At 43.1% G+C, this 18756-nt stretch overlaps 1 protein-coding gene and 1 long non-coding RNA gene across 4 annotated transcripts in view; one reads left to right on the forward strand and one right to left on the reverse strand.

The window, feature by feature from the left end:
• The window catches only part of Ccn (cellular communication network factor protein Ccn), a 344692-nt gene extending 342802 nt beyond the window's left edge, over positions 1-1890 (forward strand). The window contains exon 7 of the mRNA XM_050166655.3: positions 68-1890. Coding sequence (XP_050022612.1) covers positions 68-316 — 249 coding nt within the window. The 3' untranslated portion in view covers positions 317-1890. The remainder of the gene's footprint in view (positions 1-67) is intronic.
• A 4481-nt stretch (positions 1891-6371) lies between these two features.
• LOC140214214 (uncharacterized) lies at positions 6372-18375 on the reverse strand. 3 transcript variants are annotated; one of them, XR_011891137.1, is made up of 5 exons: positions 17245-18375; positions 16404-16494; positions 12083-12268; positions 10107-10268; positions 6372-6477 (listed from the first exon to the last, which is right to left on the reverse strand). It is a non-coding gene; the product is annotated as an uncharacterized lncRNA (long non-coding RNA). The 3 variants fall into 3 exon arrangements; XR_011891140.1 differs by lacking the exon at positions 17245-18375 and adding an exon at positions 16643-16659; XR_011891136.1 differs by lacking the exon at positions 17245-18375 and having other exon boundaries at positions 16404-16707.
• Positions 18376-18756: the final 381 nt, after the last annotated feature.

Here is an 18756-nt window from a genome sequence, read left to right on the forward strand (position 1 = left end):
TCTCTCTCTATCCCCCTCGCCTCTTTCTCTCACATGACCGGCGCGGCGAAATTCACGGCACGCACAGAGGAACCACTTATGCCGCGCCACCGTGCGGGCCTCGTGTGCCGCGCCGCTGACGGACGGCGCCAACTGCACCTCGGTGGCGCCGCAGACGCCCAAGTACTGCGGCAGCTGCCCGGGACGCCGGTGCTGTTTTCCAGTGCTCACCACGACCACCACGCTACCTTTCCACTGCTTCGAGGATGGAGCCTGGGTGACGCGCCACAAGGACGTCATGACCATCGTGCGCTGCCGATGCAAGCCCAAGTGCTAGCGAACAACAACACATCGGCGCCATTTCTCCCACTCCCTCCTCCAGCTGTGGCTGCCCCTCAAGTACTTGTCACCTGTCTTCAGTGCGTCGCCAGAAGACAGCCGCACTCGGCGACTGTCCCCAATGCAAGCCCAAGTGCTGGCGCTCGGCGCCTGTGCGCGCATTTCCCTCCCTCACGACGAGTGCCCTCTTCCATGGGGCACTCGTACCTTGTTATCCTGCGCATGGGAGGGCGGGGCTCGCATGGACGGCGGCGTGAAGGCAGATAAAGGAGCTCATGTCGCCAGCCGCTATATTGGAACAGTGACCAGCTGTATGGCAACCACTGAATACCCGAACTTGTGCGCGAACAGTGCTGGCAGCCGCATTTGTCTTTCGCCATCGCCACGCGCGCACTGCCACCAGCTGCTGTGTCGCTAGCGCCCACTCTGCTATACTGCGAGCGTTCGAGACAGCCGTCGTGGTGGTTCGCATTACGCCGAAAAGTGTCAGTGAACTGTACAACACTAAAGTGTTCGGTGCACGCGTGACTGTGGTGAACGCCTCGAACGGTACCACTGGTGGCGAGCGGGCGGGTCAACTTGCGAAACCGTCTCGCCACCCACGCACCACTACCTCAGGTTTTGAGGACACGTTTGAAAGATGTGGTACGCTCGATCAAGAACAATGGACGACTTGCACCTTCTTCATTTTGTGCGTCCCAGGCAATATAATTGTTGTGTGGAGACACTTATAAAGTCGCAGCAAAAACTGTTCACTGATCCTCAAAAAAAAAAAAAAAAAAAGAAAGGTAACAAGGACGCATAGCGAGTGACCGGCTCCTGAGGGAGTCACTTAAATGAAACATTTGATGCATGTGTGGGCAAATGTTAATTTTTCTTTCTGATCAGGAGGGGAAAGCTGCGATGCACTCGCCGTAAGATATCATTTTTACAGCTGTTTTAACGTGAAATATGTGGTAAATGTTTAAAGCCATGGCATTCGCTTAAACACTGTCCCTAATTATAAACTGTGTACGCAAGAATACGGCGCGAAATCCAGTGTGTTTGCGTACACTTACCATTCACAGCCGCAGTTCCAACGAACGCCGTTTCTCAAGCGACGTACGCAGAGGTAAAGCGCGAAGATGTCTGGCCGACTAAGGCATGTGACTACGTGACGTGGCCTGTAAATTCCACAACCATGACGTATCATGAACAACGTGGTGGGCCTCGTGGAAGCTTCTGAGAACTGATGCCTCCCACACCGTTTGGTGTTTACGAAAACGTGCCCATTATCTAATATACAACGTTTCAGCGGGAGACTGTTGTTTCAAAAGTTATGCAGACATCAGTGTCCCGCCTTGCTTGTTGATGTTGATGCTCCTACGTGAAGACGGCAAACGAAATACCGAGGACCATGTAATACCGTTACGCTGTGGGAAAATGTTCTTGTTCCTTACAACGTTAAGGTAGCGGCGCTATTTTGTTGTTGAATTTGAAGATCTTATTTTGTTTCATTAATTAAAGACAGAGTAGTTCATTGGTATCACACGAAGCCGTATGTCGGTTCAATAAAAATGATGATATAACTTGTCACTGCTTCGTTCATCCACTGCATGGAATCACAACTTTCTCACTTTTATGTTGTGTGAAACACGGACAGATAAGGCGCATAATTTCGTCGGTTTCAGTCATCAGAAGAGGGACGCCAGAAAACACGAAAATTCGAGCCCAATGTTACAAGGGACTGTATTTTCTAAAAGTTATTTTCCTCAGAGTCTATTCATATTTCTTATGATCCATGCCGCCGAGTGGCGTATCTTGTGTCAGCGGGTCACTACTTCGTGGTACCACTGACAAAGAGCAAGAAAAAGAAAGAATATTGAAAACAATCTTTACAACATCCGTCAGCCGGTGGTTCCAATATGCGTAGAATTAGTGTTATTTTAGGCCTGCTGCGGCACATCTGTAGAAGGTTAATAGAAAATAAAAAGCGGTGTTTCTACCGTTTTGTAGGAATTTCGGTGCTTGCTGAAGCATTAAAATGTTCATGATGAAGGTTTAACAGCGCGAACATGTGACCAGGACAGGACGAGTTGGCGACACAATCGGACACTATACAAACAACGCCTGTTTCTGTCGCCTATGCTCCTTGTCTGCTCTAGCTTTCAAACGTTCGCCATGATCCAGAACCAACTAGCCTGCCAACAAGCCGTGACGAAATTGAATGTTATCTTTTCGAACAATGACACTTTAAAATTCGGGTGAGCTCACAGTTGATGTGGTCGTATGCGCGCCCGCTGATAGGTGGTAAAAGAACATTATGTATATTCCAACCAGTCTGCATGCATTACCTAGGCATATCGGCTGTTAAGAAGAAGATCAAGAAAAAGCATAACAAGGAGTATATATCGATAAGTCGCTCTTCAGGAACTTTCTCGGCATAAAATGTCAGGATGCCCCTTGCTCGATTTTCTTCTTTTTTTATCATCCACCGTTGACGGTCAGCTCATCTTGGTGACAACGTGAGCGGAACGCCGCTCTTCCAACGGGAATTCAGGTGCCGTTTCACTGCTACAGACGCCGGCTTTCTCGCTCAATGGGCCATTCGATGCTTTCGAATCAATGCTATTGTAATCGAACCGTTACATTATACCGGCCCTGCTCTCCTAGAAGCAATACTTAACATAGCACTTCCTCAATTTCAGTTGCACACGAACATTCGGGTAGGATGGAATGCTTCACGTCGCGAGTCTCGTAGCTTGGGTGACGCAAGCGAATCGGTGAAGAGGTAACGCCGAGAAGACAACGCATTGGGTCTACGAGGCTAGCAAAATCAGTTTCTGTAGGGGCCGAAGAAAGCTAAATATGCAAAAGGGCGAGGATAGACAAAAAACACATACACAGCACAGACAGACGCAACAATACGACATAGAAAGCGGAGTGTGTTTTACGTGGTCTTTCCCATGTAACAGTTCTTCAATGCTCACAAAGACCGCAATATATTGTCTTTGTTTCCTGTGGGTCGCGAAAGCCAGTTACCATATACAAAAGTTTTGTCGCCATCTGTCTGTCGCCTCTACATAACTTTTTTTTTTTTTTGCAAGACTACGCTATTGGATTATCTCATTCATGATCGCTAAGTTGCAGCGCACGAATGCATGACAATAGGTGAAGCGCGGCGTTTTATTTATGTTTGTCTTTCTCAATCTCCTGCATTCGTGCGATGCAAGTTAGGAATCATTTTTGGCCGGCCTAAACTGGCGCTCACATTAAGTAGTTACCCGCAATGTTAGAATCATTATCTGCAAACTGCAAACTTCTTAATCTCATCCGCCCACCTAACCTTCTGCCGCCCCCAGCTACGCTTCCCATCCCTTGCAATCCAGTCCGTAACCCCTAATGACCATCAGTTATCTTCCCTCCTCATTACATGTACTGCCCATGCCCATTTCTTTTTCTTGATTTCAACTAAGGTGTCATTAACTCGAGTTTGTTCCCTCACCCAATCTGCGCTTTTCTTATCCCTTAACGTTACACCTATCATTCTTCTTTCCATAGCTCGTTGCGTCATCCTCAACCTAAGTAGAACCCTTTTCGTCAGCCTCCAGGTTTCTGCCCCGTACGTGAGTACTGGTAAGACACAGCTGTTATACACTTCTCTCTTGAGGGATAATGGCAACCTGCTGTTCATGATCTGAGAATGCCTGCCAAACACACCCCAGCCCATTCTTATTCTTCTGATTATTTCAGTCTCATCATCCGGATCCGCGGTCACTACCTGCCCTGAGTAGATGTATTGCCTTACCACTTCCAGTGCCTCGCTACCTATCGTAAACTCCTCTTCTCTTCCGAGACTGTTAAACATTACTTTAGTTTTCTGCAGATTAATTTTTAGACCCACCCTTCTGCTTTGCCTCTCCAGGTCAGTGAGCATGCATTGCAATTGGTCTCCTGAGTTACTAAGCAAGGCAATATCATCAGCGAATCGCAAGTTACTAAGGTATTCTCCATTAACTCTTATCCTGAATTCTTCCCAATCCAGGTCTCTGAATACCTCCTGTAAACACGCTGTGAATAGCATTGGAGAGATCGTATCTCCCTGCCTGACGCCTTTCTTTGCTGGGATTTTGTTGCTTTCTTTATGGAGGACTACGGTGGCTGTGGAGCCGCTATAGATATCTTTCAGTATTTTTATATATGGCTTGTCTACACCCTGATTCCGTAATGCCTCCACGACTGCTGAGGTTTCGACAGAATCCAACGCTTCCTCGTAATCAATGAAAGCTATATATAAGGGTTGGTTATATTCCGCACATTTCGCTATCACCTGATTGATAGTGTGAATATGGTCTATTGTTGAGTAGCCTTTACTGAATCCTGCCTGGTCCTTTGATTGGCAGAAGCCTAAGGTGTTCCTGATTCTATTTGCGATTACTTTAGTAAATATTTTATAGGCAACGGACAGTAAGCTGATTGGTCTATAATTTTTCAAGTCCTTGGCGTCCCCTTTCTTATGGATTAGGATTATGGATTAGGATTATGGCCCTCCATTATTGGTCAAGCATTTTCGGACCAGCCCCGCTTCATATGTCTGTCACGCGACGTCACGAAAACCGCCAAATTGCACATGCACACTGATTGTGCATGATTAGACCGAACAAAAGAAAAATAATACCGATTCTACACCTTTCTTTGCCATTAATCATCGGCTATATTGGCCAAAAGCTCCCGAGCTGCGCCCACTTCTCTTGTCTGTCAGGCGACGTCATAAAACTGCGGAAGCTCACCACCTCAAAGTGACCTGTACGCATTAAAGATATAATAATATGCAGAACAAAAGTGAGTTTTTTTCGCAATAGCCGGACATTGCCCGTTCCGAAAGGAATATATGATGCCATCGTGCCACTCGCTCGGACATTGGCTACTCAGAGCTGCCAGGAAGCATGAATTTATGTTCGTATAATAAACCTTCTTGCATAGCAGTACAACGTCGTCGAGCCCTTCGGGCACGTTTACGCTCTGACAACTCTTCTTCGCTTAGGATCCGTTTTAGCAGCATTTCTAACCTTCCGTTGCACGCAGCCGTGATTTTAGACCAGCCACCGCAAGCTAAGCAAGAGGAAGCGGGCCAATCGCACTAAAATCGCACAAGTCGACACCGCCCTCCTCATCAGGGTATCTACTTTCACTACGCTGGCTCGGTCCCGCCGAAACCCTTTCCACTTCTGCTGCTCCTCGCCTCTTCTCAGCCAATTGTATAAGAAAAACCTGTAAAGATAGGGAATGCTATGCGTTTTGAAAGCAAACAAAAGTGACCTCCTACACTGTAAAAAAAATTTTCCTTACTTTACAGAAAATTTGCTGGTAATTTGTGACCGAACACTCTTCCGTAAATTAAGAACGGTCATTTCCGTAGAACGGACAACTGTAAAAGAGAGACCGTAATACAAGATACGAGTGCTTCTGTATCTAGAAAACGGAAGACTCTGTATTCTGAATCTGTACTATAACCGTTAAAGTACGGTGCTTCTCGTATTCAGAAAACGGAACACACTGTATGCTGAATTTGTACTATAACCGTTAAAATACAGGTGCTTGCCGTATTCAGAAAACGAAAGACTCCGCATGCTAAATCTGTACTATATCCGTTAAAGTACAGGTACTTCCCGTATTCCCGAGCATATCCATTGTTCGAAGAATGTGCCATCGGGGACAAAATTGCCCAGGACGTGCGAGAGTCGACCGAATTTTATGGTGCACTATTTGCTGGGATCAGCCGTGCTACCATCTGCGTTCGGAATGTGCATACGTGACCCACTGTTTTCAGCGGTCTTGAACAGAAATGCAATTTGGTCAATGCTCGCACTTCCAGGGTACTTTTGTCCACGATAGTACATCGCCTTTAATGCAAATGTCATGAAGGCAGCTCATAGACAAAGCAGCAGGTCACCATTGAGAAAATTGTCTTGCCAACAGACTGACATGGCTGCAGAGATAAAACACTTTGCACTTTGTGATATGAATGCACTGCATAGCATATATAACAAAGGTGCAACATTTCAGTCCTCAAGTTCTTAGATCACAGAAGCAACTTTATTTTCTTCAATCACTCGTCTTGCACTTCTTCCTGGTGAAAGTTGTTCTTGACCCAAAATGCTTGCAAGGATAAGCTTGCTGCTGTTAGGAGAAACAAATAGTATTCGTGAATATCCATCCTAAAGAAAGCGGCAAAAAAGTATAATCACAGAACACGACAAAGCAGTAACTTCTGTGTTAGAAAAACATGTAAGTAGACCAACATTGTTGGAACAAGGGATGTTGCTATAGCCAACATTTCGACATAGGTGCTTGTCATTAGGGTAGCAAATGTTTTCCTTGGCTGTGTTGTTTTGGATTGTGCATAGCTCAGTGGCCCCTAGCCTCATTGGGGGAGAAGAAACTGGTGCATATAATAGGTCAAGAGAAGCCAAAGTGTTAAAATAAAGGAAGGAAGGGTGTGCTAGCAGTGGTGATTGTGATGGAGCGGGTATGAGCACTACTGTCAGTTCTTGCAAAGAGTAGGGGTGACCAAAACAGAAAATGATGTACACATGTAAGCAGTCATTAATCCAGTAGACCTAATCTTCCGAGAAGACAAAATAGGTATCAAGATAAACAGTTTGCAATTTTGGAAAAGGAAAACGAAGAATTAAGGAAAATAAATTTTGTATCAAGATGCATCTGGTTAAGATCACTGTAAATGGTAAATGAAGGCACATTACGAATATATATTTTGTTAAAAGCCGATGAAGAAAAGATATATTAACGAAATATTAAAAAATAGGGACATTAAAATTAAACTGGGTATGACCATAAAACAGTAAAGAACAGCCTGTGGAAAAAAATGGGATGGACAATATGATAACCAGGTGCAAGATTGCAAAACGTCGAGCGCTGTTTATATTCATGCTGCAGTTGACGGCTTCAAGTTTCTGTCTTCCTGTGGAATCTTTGTCTTACTTGAACAAGGAAATGGGTCATTTTTTAAACAAGTCAGTTGATATGCAGTTCAAAGCTTCATCATTATTATATTGAAAGAAAATATTATGGTCAGTTCTCCTGGGTGTGCTTTCATTCACCAGTTATTTCCACCGGTGTAAGCTCAAAATTCAATGGTCTAAATGGACCTTAGCTCCTCTCAAACCATTAGCTGGTCTTTTTTTCAACACAGATGCCTGCACATTATATGTGTTGGCAGGAGTGCTAGCGAACTACATTAAACTTGTTGCCACAACCAAAGTGAAACTTGGTAACAGTGATTGAAAAAAAAAGCAGCATTCCACAATATTGATTCAAGTCGTCTGGAAAAGTCGCTTAAGTTAATGTACACCCCCCACCCCACCAGACACAATTATACACCACACTCACTCTCATGGTGTCAACCATGCTATTATAGCACTAGGCATCAAGTAGGAGAATTAGAAGATAACAGGGCACAATGCTTTTTGTTAGAACATCAAATGTGCTTTACATAAATGCTACATTCCAACTAACAAAGGAGCAGCCGATAGTGACCAATGCATACGAAAGCTAATGACATTCTGTGAAGCAGAATGTTAACGATGAGGTGTTATGCGCACAAGTGCACTCATTCACACAAAATGACATCCTGCAGACAAACCTTGTGCCAACATTACGGTTTGAAAAACACCAGTGGAAAGCAAAGAGTGCTAAATTTGTTGAAATTTACTAAAAATTATTCGATTATTCATTATCCTTACTGTTCGTTAAAGATTTACAGATTGTTCCCTACGGGTGCTGTAAACTGCTTTTATAGTGGTAGCAACAATGATCTGTGGCACAGACAAGAATAAATGCTCATGAAGTTTATTCAAGAGTATACCCTACAAATTACATTCCAATGTGGTAGAAGAGGAAGACGAAAAAAACTACTTTCTCATGGAGGATGCATACCCCAGAACAGAAGAAACAAGTGTACCCTAACCATTGCTGCTGCCGATGCCTGTGCACTAGCAGTTGCATATAATATGGCGGTTACAATTGTTTTTCCACAAGCACTGCAAGCTGCTGCCAGTTTACCAGTACAGAGCTGTAATAAATTTAGGGCAAGTTAAAGCTCTCTAATGGATTCATCTGATATGACACAATTGGAATGCAATATTCTGCAAATAAGTGAAGAGCGATGTGCCATCCCACACAATGTAACCCCTTTGAAGAATCTGAATCACCACCTGCACTCTTAGGCAGTTACACCCTTTGGAGTGCCGCTTCTGCCACACAACAATAATCATTATCTGCCTTGATGTGTTTCCTTTCTTTAAAACGCCACGCCCGCTACTTTCCTTTCGGGAATGCTATCATGCTGATAACGCGCATGCCGTTCGTTACTGGAAAGTACAGGGCTCGCAGCGTTAAAAAAAGGCAACGCAACAAGGCAGATGACGATTATCGTTGTGTGGCAGAAGGGGCACTCCAAAGGGTGTAACTTTGCCTAAGAGTGTGGGCAGTGATGAGGTAAAAGAGTGTGTTCTGTGTAAAGTAGTGCACCTGTATAACCTAAAGCTGTGGAGAATGCATTTAGTATCAGCTGTGAAGGTTTCTAATTTTAATTGCACACAGTAAAAACCTCCATGCAGTTTTGCAAAACGCAAACCTACCTTTTTGTTGTTCAAAGGCAATGACACATAGGGCCATAACATGTACATTATGAGTTTTGTTCCCAAACAATCAAAGTGAATAGCACCACCTTAAGTGTTATGTGCCTTCTGTCTCACATTTTCTGTCAAAAATTGGTAGTGTCAAATGCTGCGATCGGCTGAAAAACGGATTTCTGGAGCAATATAAAGTATTAAGTACCGTGATCTCAGTTCTTTCACTGCTGTTTAAGCATTATCGGGTCTTAAAGTAAAAAAAACGAGGAATAAATACACGCATATTTTACGTCACAACCCTCATGAGGCATTTAGTAGTCTGGATTATAAAGGATTCCAGATTTACAACGCAGGACAGATTTTATTCCACTGAAAGAATGGCATCATGCCAATGATTCTGCATTTGGTGCTATATTTATTTGTATTTAGTTCCGTTGGAATGTGTGTGTACTGTCAGCGATATTGCTTGACATGTTTTAGATTGACTGTTTTCTAAATTTAGGCAAATTGATACTCGCAAATAACCTTGTATGACACCAAGAACTTGCTTAGCAGGAGTATTTCTAATATTTGCAAGATATTAGGCTCTTGAATGCATATCTAAGCCTGGGGTGCACGCCGCCCCCTAATCTCATCAGCAAGTTTCTGGAACTCATCTACAAGGTATGTTATGATGAATGTAAAGTTGCTTGAACGGGAGAAATAGGGAATTTAAACAGGTGAATTATGCAGCATAAGAATGATGTCAGCAAGAAGCAAGCATCAAGAAGCATTGTCACTCAATGCGCATAGACTATCAAATGCAAGAATTATTTGGGATGATTTAAAATTCTGGCATTGGAACGAAATGTCTTTTAATCTATATATAAACTGATTATTCACTCTACTACCACTACCTTTACCAGAAACATTCATAATCATTATCCTATCTATGCCACATCATCCTAGCTAATATTCAAGCCTTCATAAGCTGCTTTTTTTACTGCTAATTCTCTGTGGGAAAGACGTGTCCGTATGAAGACCATATCATATACTTATTACCCGTTTTTTGATAAATGATAAGGGAAAAACTTCACACCAAAAATGCGTTGAGCTTGAGCAAGTTCTACGTTTGAAGCTGTTGATTCTTTTTTTCCTTTGCCATCATTGACCCACCTGGTTAGCTAAGTAGACAGAAAAGCTGCAGGAGAAAGGTAGGAGTGCCAAATTAGACTTGTGCCCCAGGGGACCTTTTCACGGTCACTGGAGGAACTGCCTGTGGCCTCGGCATCTTCCTTGAGGGCCATGGCCATGTCTAAGAAACCTTGTCTCCACAGGCTGCATAAAGAAGGATAATTTTCTGAGCCAAGTCTTTTTCTTAAAAGAACCCATTTAAGGTGTATTCGTGGCTTTGCACCACAAAACTGACACATGACTGGCCACTCAAGGCACTTTATGTGTATTCGCAGGCTTATTCCTTGGAAAAACACTTTTATGTAGCACACAATGAGTAACAGTAACAAAAAAGTGTATAAGGAGGCTTTCATATTCTCTACAACTTTTCATTGACACAATTCATTTAATTATTTGAGATATTTATTAACTAATTAAGAATTATGTAATTAGGCAGAATGCAAAATTAATCAGAGTATCTCCAAGCGACGGCAAACAACATTACCTTCATTTTGTCTAGTTACATTGCATTTACATATTTCTAAATCTTGGTGCACGATAGTTAAGACACCCTGTAGATAAAAAAACAATATTACAATTTTCATAATCATCTCTTGCGTGTTATTGGTGGCTATGGCTGCTTCAAGTTATTCTTTCAGTACGGTACAAGCAGTTTTGAAGTGAAATTGTTTTGCATCGAGGGCGGTAATCTAGAAAATCAAGCAAAAGGTCAAGTTGTGTTCACTATTCAGATGTTTAACTAAGAAGCTGCAGGAAAAGGAAACAGAACACAACACCTAATAAACAATGCAAAATTTGAAAATTTGAACTGAACAAGAAACCAGTTTTTGAAAACACAGAAAAAAGCCAGCAGCTTACGTCGAATACACCCTTGCTATGTACTCCAAGTGAAGTTGTTACCGCAATGCTTGGGCACCATACGAACGTAACAGTCAACAACTTTGAGCAGAATATTAACACCACTAAATGAACTGGCCTTTGAAGATTCTTGATCTGAAATCCTCAACGACTTGTTCTGGCGTTTAATCTGTCGAGCTCAATCTGTATTCTCAAAAGCTGGCTCTCGACCATAATTTCTCTAAACGCAACATCAGCTTAAATCTCAAGATAGGGTTGACCTGTAAATAAAGTGGATAATGCATGGCAAACATCATGAACACTCTTACATGTTAACCAGAGGGTTCACTCATGCAGCCATGAAATTGTGATGCAGACACGATATATTGAAGCTGGTTTTGTGAAGTGTTTCATGCTTCCAAGACTTCTTCTCCAGTTGTGAAAGCTGTCTCCACTAGCTAAATAAGCGATGAGAATAAAAAAAGAACTTCAACATGCTCACAATACGCTGGCCATTTGCAAGTAAACAGCAGCCTTTTTGGGCGCACAGGTTGCCTGGTGCAAATCTACTATGCCACAGTACTTGCGTTACCCAGTACCAGCCACTTTAAAATGCAATGTGTTCAGAGCCCTTTCCTTCTGTTTTTTTGCTTTGGAAACAGCTTACCATGTGTTCAGTAGGCGTCGAGAAAGGGGACAGAAAACACTGTGCACCAGTGATTTCTAATGTTTTGCTGGATGCAGCACACCGCACCGGATGCAGGTGAAGCCAGTGGAAATGCGGTGTCATGCAGGCGCTTGTCCTGGAAGCAGGGCATATGGTGGACTAACTAGTGCGTGCGATCAGATAATATTGCTGCTGAAAAACTTTTCTTTGTGGTTTTTCACATTTTAGGAGGTCTCTACATGTCTGGTAAGCGCTTTTATGACAATCTGAACCCGTATACGATAGTGTTCTCTTACATCAAGTTTTTTCTCATTTACCAGTGTTTCCATTGCACGCCACTTATGTTAGCTACACTGTAGACACTGCAATGGAAAAATTCTGGACACCTCGAAACACTGCTTGGGTAGTTTATGGCACATCAGGCAGGCATGTTAGGGGAAGAAATGCCACACACCCGTGCAAACGAAGTGCTGCCGCAAAGTTGTGAAGCACCAACTTCCGGGACAAGGTTGGCTTCAGTCGAGGGTGCTCGATGTGCTGTCCATGCCCTGTAGTAGAGATCAGTGGTGTGGACCCTTTTATACTGGCTGTCTTTTCTGGTCGGAACCTTGGCAACAGCTTCCACCATACTTTTTTGAACCTGCAACATGTGCAAAGAAAGTCACATCACTGTGCGTTGATTGTATGGCTTTATTGTTGTACACATTCTATCAAATCATTAAAAAATACAGTGCGCACATTTTTACTACTGTATATAGACAGTCTAGTTGCTAGACACGCGAAACATTACCATCCCTCTGACAGAATGCAACAATAGAAGCGTACACTGTAAAGCTACACTAAAATTTAAATTGATGTGACACCGTATGAGCATACAGTATGCTTACTGTATGCTCTAGCCCTGTGTCAAGTAAAAGTTAATCGTCAATCATTTATGGTGTATTTCTACTTATTCTGGGTCATCAAACTGTACAATCAATGTTCCAAGTTTACACATTGTTGGCTTTTGATTGCCTATGTGATCCGTTTCCTACTTACACATGCAGTAATCCCACTGTAATAAGGAAAAAGAGTTAGAAAAAGAAATGCCATGATAATCTTCCACATTTGCTGAGGGCAGGAACAATGGCCAATAGCATGTGGTTGAAGCTACATAAATACTCAGTTTTCACACAGCTTAATTGTTCAGCAAGTAATAAAGAGGTACACTGTGCGCCTCTGCATAACCAATAAAATCTGACTACTTGACACTGTACTAAGGCTGCTGCTTGATAGTGTTTGGCAGTTCGGCTTTGGTTTTCTGATATACAGAACTGTTTAGGTACCAGTAGTTTACTTTGCGATAAAATGAAACTTGGAGCACTGGTCATTTGCACATAAATAATGCGACAGCAAATATAACACAAGGATAGGAATATGGGTCTCTTAGAAAAAGTACATACACATTATGAATATAATGTGATGTGATGCCACAATGAAACAGAAAGCAACGCATAGAAGTGGACGGCACTTCCATGCCACCAAGGTTATTGGACAGACAGTACTTCAGAAGTGCCCGCAACACAGTCAAAGAAGGCAAAGCAGCATTTCTTTGCGTTCAACACAATGCATTGGCGGGCTAGCTGGTGCGAATCCATAAATACTTTGTTTAGCGCAAAACAATGGACACAAGAAAGACGACCAGCACAAGGCGCTACTCTCAACTGACATCACTTTATTGCGTCACTCCTTTATAGATAGAATCTAGAAGAACATGTGCAGTGAGCACCATGTGCAGGGACCACCAACAACCGATCACAAGAGCGCACTCATGCGACGGGATCCAAAAAACCATATTGAGCACCGCACAAGGCTAAAGAAGGCACACTAATGCACTGTGACCCCTATGACTGTATGAAGAAAGCTTCCGATAACTCTCGGGCGGTGGTATCACAGCACGTTTTCAAGATCATAGTATCACGAAACATGGCTTTGCACTTCCATATTTTACAATGTTGAGCCAAATGGGAACCTGTGCCTGTTGGTATGGATTGCTTATGTTCGCAATGTTTCGTGATACTACGATTTTGAAAAAGAGCCGTGATACCACCGCCAGAGAGTTATTGGAAGCTTTCTTCATACAGTCATTGGGGTCACAGTGCATTAGTGTGCTTTCTTTAACCTTGTACAGTGCTCAATATGGTTTTTTTGGATTCTGTCCTGTGAGTGTGCTCTTGTGATCAGATGTTGGTGGTTCCTGCACATGGTGTTCACAGCGCATGTTCTTCTAGATTCTGCTGTCTACAAAGGAGGGACGCAATAAAGTGATGTCAGTTGAGAGTAGCGCCTTGTTCTGTCGTCTTTCTTGGGTCCATTGTTTTGCGCTAAAAAAGCAATTATGTATTCCTTGTGTGTGTTTGAAGACAGCTCCACACGCAGTAGCGATTCCAGTATTGCTGCCCAGTGGTTTAGCTCGCCGCAGCTTGAAGTGCCACAAAATATAAGGAGAGAAACCTGCATTATAGTTTTGTTGCAAACAAGAATATAACGTGAAGTGCATTCTGAGGCCAGAAACTATAGAAAGAAATTTCATGATGCACCACTGTGCAGGGTTTTATAGCAAAGTCAAATACATTTAGTGTAAATATCACACTATGATGGTACACAATGGTGGTAATCTGTAATAATATAAAAGGTCCCTTAATGTTACAACAAAAGTTGACATTACTTAATAATAGCCCTGTAAAATTTAGCATGCAGGGGCACCACTGGGTAAACAAAAGTGATGTAATGTCTATGTACACAAGTATTGCCCATGCATTTCTGCCATTGTCCAAATGGCATAAATGAATGGGTAATACTTGTATACATAGATATTACATCTCTATTGTTTAACGAAGTGGGTAAACTATGTCTGCCTCATACAAGATTATTAGAATTAAACCATAAATTATATATAGTCACTCTAACAGTAACACCTCATTTGAACTTCACAGTAAGTAGACGTCACCTATTCAAAGTTCATATGTTGAATGTAACGAACCCTCATTACAGCATCGCAGAGCATTCCTCACATTTCCTTACGTACTCAGAATTCAAGTCATCACCGCAACACATATGCTACAACATCGTCACACAGTGCAACTCACGCTTACACTACAGAAATAAACCAAACATGTTTAGGCCACTTGTACTGCAGTATGAGCAATAGTGTCGGGATTATGAAATTCCCCACGAAGTCCTCCAGGTTGCCAAGAAACCAGAACGGTTGGGCCCATGGTACGATTTCACGCAGTTGTGCGACTGGACATTAACACATTTAAGGAAAAGAGACACTCCTCACGACCACATTATACAAGAATTCCGTGCTCTTCAGGACCAATATCAAAATCGCATGCAATTCTACACTGATGGGTCCAAAACAAAACAACACGTGGGTGTAGGGGCCGTAACAGAAAATTGGGAAAGAAGTATTCGTCTACCAAAACATGCCTCTGTTTTCACTGCTGAAGTTTACGCTTTATGGGTTGTAGTGAAAAAGATTATCACTGGCAAGCACAAAAACACAGTCATTTACACTGATTCCTTAAGTACACTGAAGGCTCTAAACCTAAAATCTGAGTGTGAACCCCTATTAGGGGACATACTAAACATGGTCGCACTTAGCAAATATGGGAGATCAATCCACTTCTGCTGGGTACCAAGTCATGTTGGGATACCGAGTAACGAAGCAGCCGATAGATATGCATCGATGGCAGCGAACAAAGAGACAACAAACACAACACTTCCATACAAAGATAGCATCCGCGCGATTAGAAATGCCTTAACGGCGAAATGGCAACGTGAATGGGACCACTGTGCTGACAACAAACTACATCTCACGAAACCCATAGTTGGCGAGTGGAAGTCATGCTACCATCAGGAGCGGTTCATCAATGTAGTTTTATGCCGACTGCGCATTGGGCACACACACCTCACACACAATTACTTACGAAAGAAGACACACCAACATGCGAGAAATGTCAACAGCCACAAACAGTTATGCACATATTACTCACATGTACGCAGACTGAAACACACAGACGAACACTTTTGCACAAATTATATCAACTACACATACCTTTACACCCTGCTCTAATTTTAGGTGATGATCCGCTAGTCCCATTATGTGACGTTTGTAAATTTCTAGACGACACTGGATTTTTACATAAAATATAGATTATTAACAAAGCCTATTCCTTCATTAACTGGATTTTAAAACACCTCATGTTTGGCGCAGCATAGCCTTAGCCGCTTTTGCGCCATTAAACCCCATTTAACTAACTAAGTAAGTAGACGCCTGTTGATGCCAGCCTCCCCCAATGCTAAACTGTGCTGCATGCTTTACAGAGAAATTATAGTGGTATCACTAAACTCTGAAGCTATTCAGGACTGCAGCATTGTAGAAGACATCTACAAATGTCCCATTTCATGTGTAACAGCCTGAATTGCTTGCACATCTTACCAAGTGCAAATTAAAATTACTTCTTGTTTAGCATTTTTGCCTGCTAGACCACAATCCAATGTCATCAATATATTAACATATTACCTCACATAACCTAATTTGGCTTATAGATTAACACCTTTGCATACTGCCACAGCTACACTCTGTCATATGCATTGCAATCATAAAGGAGTGCTTGTCCACCAGCACTCCAATGTCACTAACAATGATCACCTACACAGCTTGATTCAGGTGGCAGGTGGCAGTCATGATTCAGGTGGCAAATAGCTAAGAGAAAAAAAAATCCACTCACTTTGAGAGCTACAATACTGCGATAACTTGAGAGAGATGGACCCATTGCAGGCAGCAGACCTCTTCTCAGCTCCAGCACAACAGCAACTTGCCTTTCAGTAAAAGAAAAGGATTGATTAGTAATGATAAGTTACCTTGTTTTTGCTGAGTATCAATACAATCTGACTTTCATGCATATCCACTCTCCGCTTTAGTAATACAACTGAATTATTCGTAAAATAAAAGAGTCAATGATGATACCATTCGCTTCTCTTGTATGTCCAATTTTTTTCGCACTGATACCCCGTTTACTGCTTACTTACTGACACGAATGCCTTGACTGCCCAGACATCATTCGAAGCAACACGTCTTGCTGCACTGCAAAAAGTTGCACCGAGGAAACACAGCAGAGCAGCCAGAGGAAAGAACTTTTTTTTCTGGTCACAATTAAAACGTGCACCCAAACAAGAAAGTAACGATCACAGGTAGTGAGCGACTGCTATTGCCTCGAACGTTTATTTCCGTATTTTAACAGAAGTTCTTGTATCGGATACAGTATGCTCTCAAGCCAATACAAGCGTCAATACAAGTGCGCAACTGAACGCAGTTTTATTCTACGCTTTTAACGCGAGTGAGCAAAAGGTTAGAAGTACCTCACGGAAACTGCGATCGAGCCGATCGCGCTACGACTGGAATCGATCTGAAAAGATAGGGTGATCCCTTTCCCCATTCATGCGTCAGTTTTGCCCTAAGAAGTTGCATAGTGGTCTTTTGAAACAATATTTCTGTTCGCGACACCGGCTTACCGCACATCACTTTAACACCTACGTTATGCAAACCAAATAAGATTAAAATTGGCTTACCTCATGAGCAAGTTACGAGTGCGCGGAGACTGTTGAACACCCGTTGAGGGCAAGCAGGATATATCCGTGTCCAAGCGCATACGTGCACCCAAACACAGGACAACTTCTTCGATGCCGCAGCGTGCAGAGTTTTGTAAACGAAGTGAAAGACATCCAGCGCAAATATCTCCGCGCGATGACGGCAAATGACGAGCGCACAAGCGTACAAAACACAGCGACAAATTCGGAACTTTGCCAATTCGAACGTGCCGAGACCCAAGCAGCGTAACCATCCATTGTTTCTGTTCTTCGCTCCCGATGCGTCAGTCTCTCTTCCTTGGAGTCTTGCTTCACTCTTGAGTACAAATCAAGAGATATTTACGGCAAATTAACAACTTTTACAACACGACACGAAAAATTCCGGCTGACTACACATGTGCAGCTCCGTCTGCCACTCCTAACGGATGGGATGGGATGGATGTTATGAGCGTCCCCTTTGGAACGGGGCGGTGGCTTGCGCCACCAAGCTCTTGCTACTATGCTGCTTAATATCCTACCTAGGTTAACCAATGAAAAAACAAAAAACCCCACTATGAACTACCACGTCCAAATTTTCTGATACCCTATTGCGAACTGTGCTTTTGTACGTCTCCGTCTTTTGTCGTTTCCCTACTTTTCTTCCACCAATCCTCCAATCGCCTCTTACTGATGTCTATTGCGGACCTGTTTGCTTTACCACTGCTCCCGCTGAACCCAAGGGCGTCAAGGAGGCCAGTGCCTAAATCGACCGCTGGATAGACGTCTTCACATTCTAATAAAATATGCTCCGTCGTTTCCCTAGCTTTACCGCAGCAAGCACATGCTTCTTCTTCCTTCTTATATCTCGCTTTATAGGTGCGTGTTCTAAGGCATCCCGATCTCGCTTCGAAAAGTAATGAGCTTCCCTTTGAGTTATCATAAATGGTTTCTTTCCTAATTTCGTTTTTTCCCCTTAAGTAGTTACTCATGGCAGGTTTCTTTTCCATTGCCGCCACCCATGAGATTAATTCAGCCTCTCTGACTTTCCGCTTCACCTTTGTTGCTGTGTTGCCCACCCCACAGGCCACATACTTGCTGGTAAGCTTCCTAGTTCTTTTCCTCCACTGTGAATCAATGTTTTGCCTGTACAGATACCTGAACACTCTCCCAGCCCATTTTCTTTCCTCCATATTCCTCAGCCGTTCTTCATACTCAATTTTACTGCGAGCTTCCCTCACTTCAAAACTAGTCCAGCCCATATCCCCTTGCACAGCTTCATTTGTAGTCTTCCCGTGCGCGCCCAATGCGAGGCGACCCACTGACCTTTGGTTCCCGTCGAGTCCTGATTGTAACCCTTATTTAAAGCAAACAACCGCATTTCCAAAAGTGAGTCCTGGAACCATTACCCCTTTCCACATACCTCGGAGGACCTCGTACCTATTGTATCCCCATAGCGCTCTGTGCTTCATTATGGCTGCATTTCTCTTCCCCTTGACTGTTATGGTTTTTTCCTGT

Source organism: Dermacentor andersoni, chromosome 1, assembly GCF_023375885.2.
Source record: "Dermacentor andersoni chromosome 1, qqDerAnde1_hic_scaffold, whole genome shotgun sequence".
NCBI lineage: Eukaryota > Metazoa > Arthropoda > Arachnida > Ixodida > Ixodidae > Dermacentor > Dermacentor andersoni.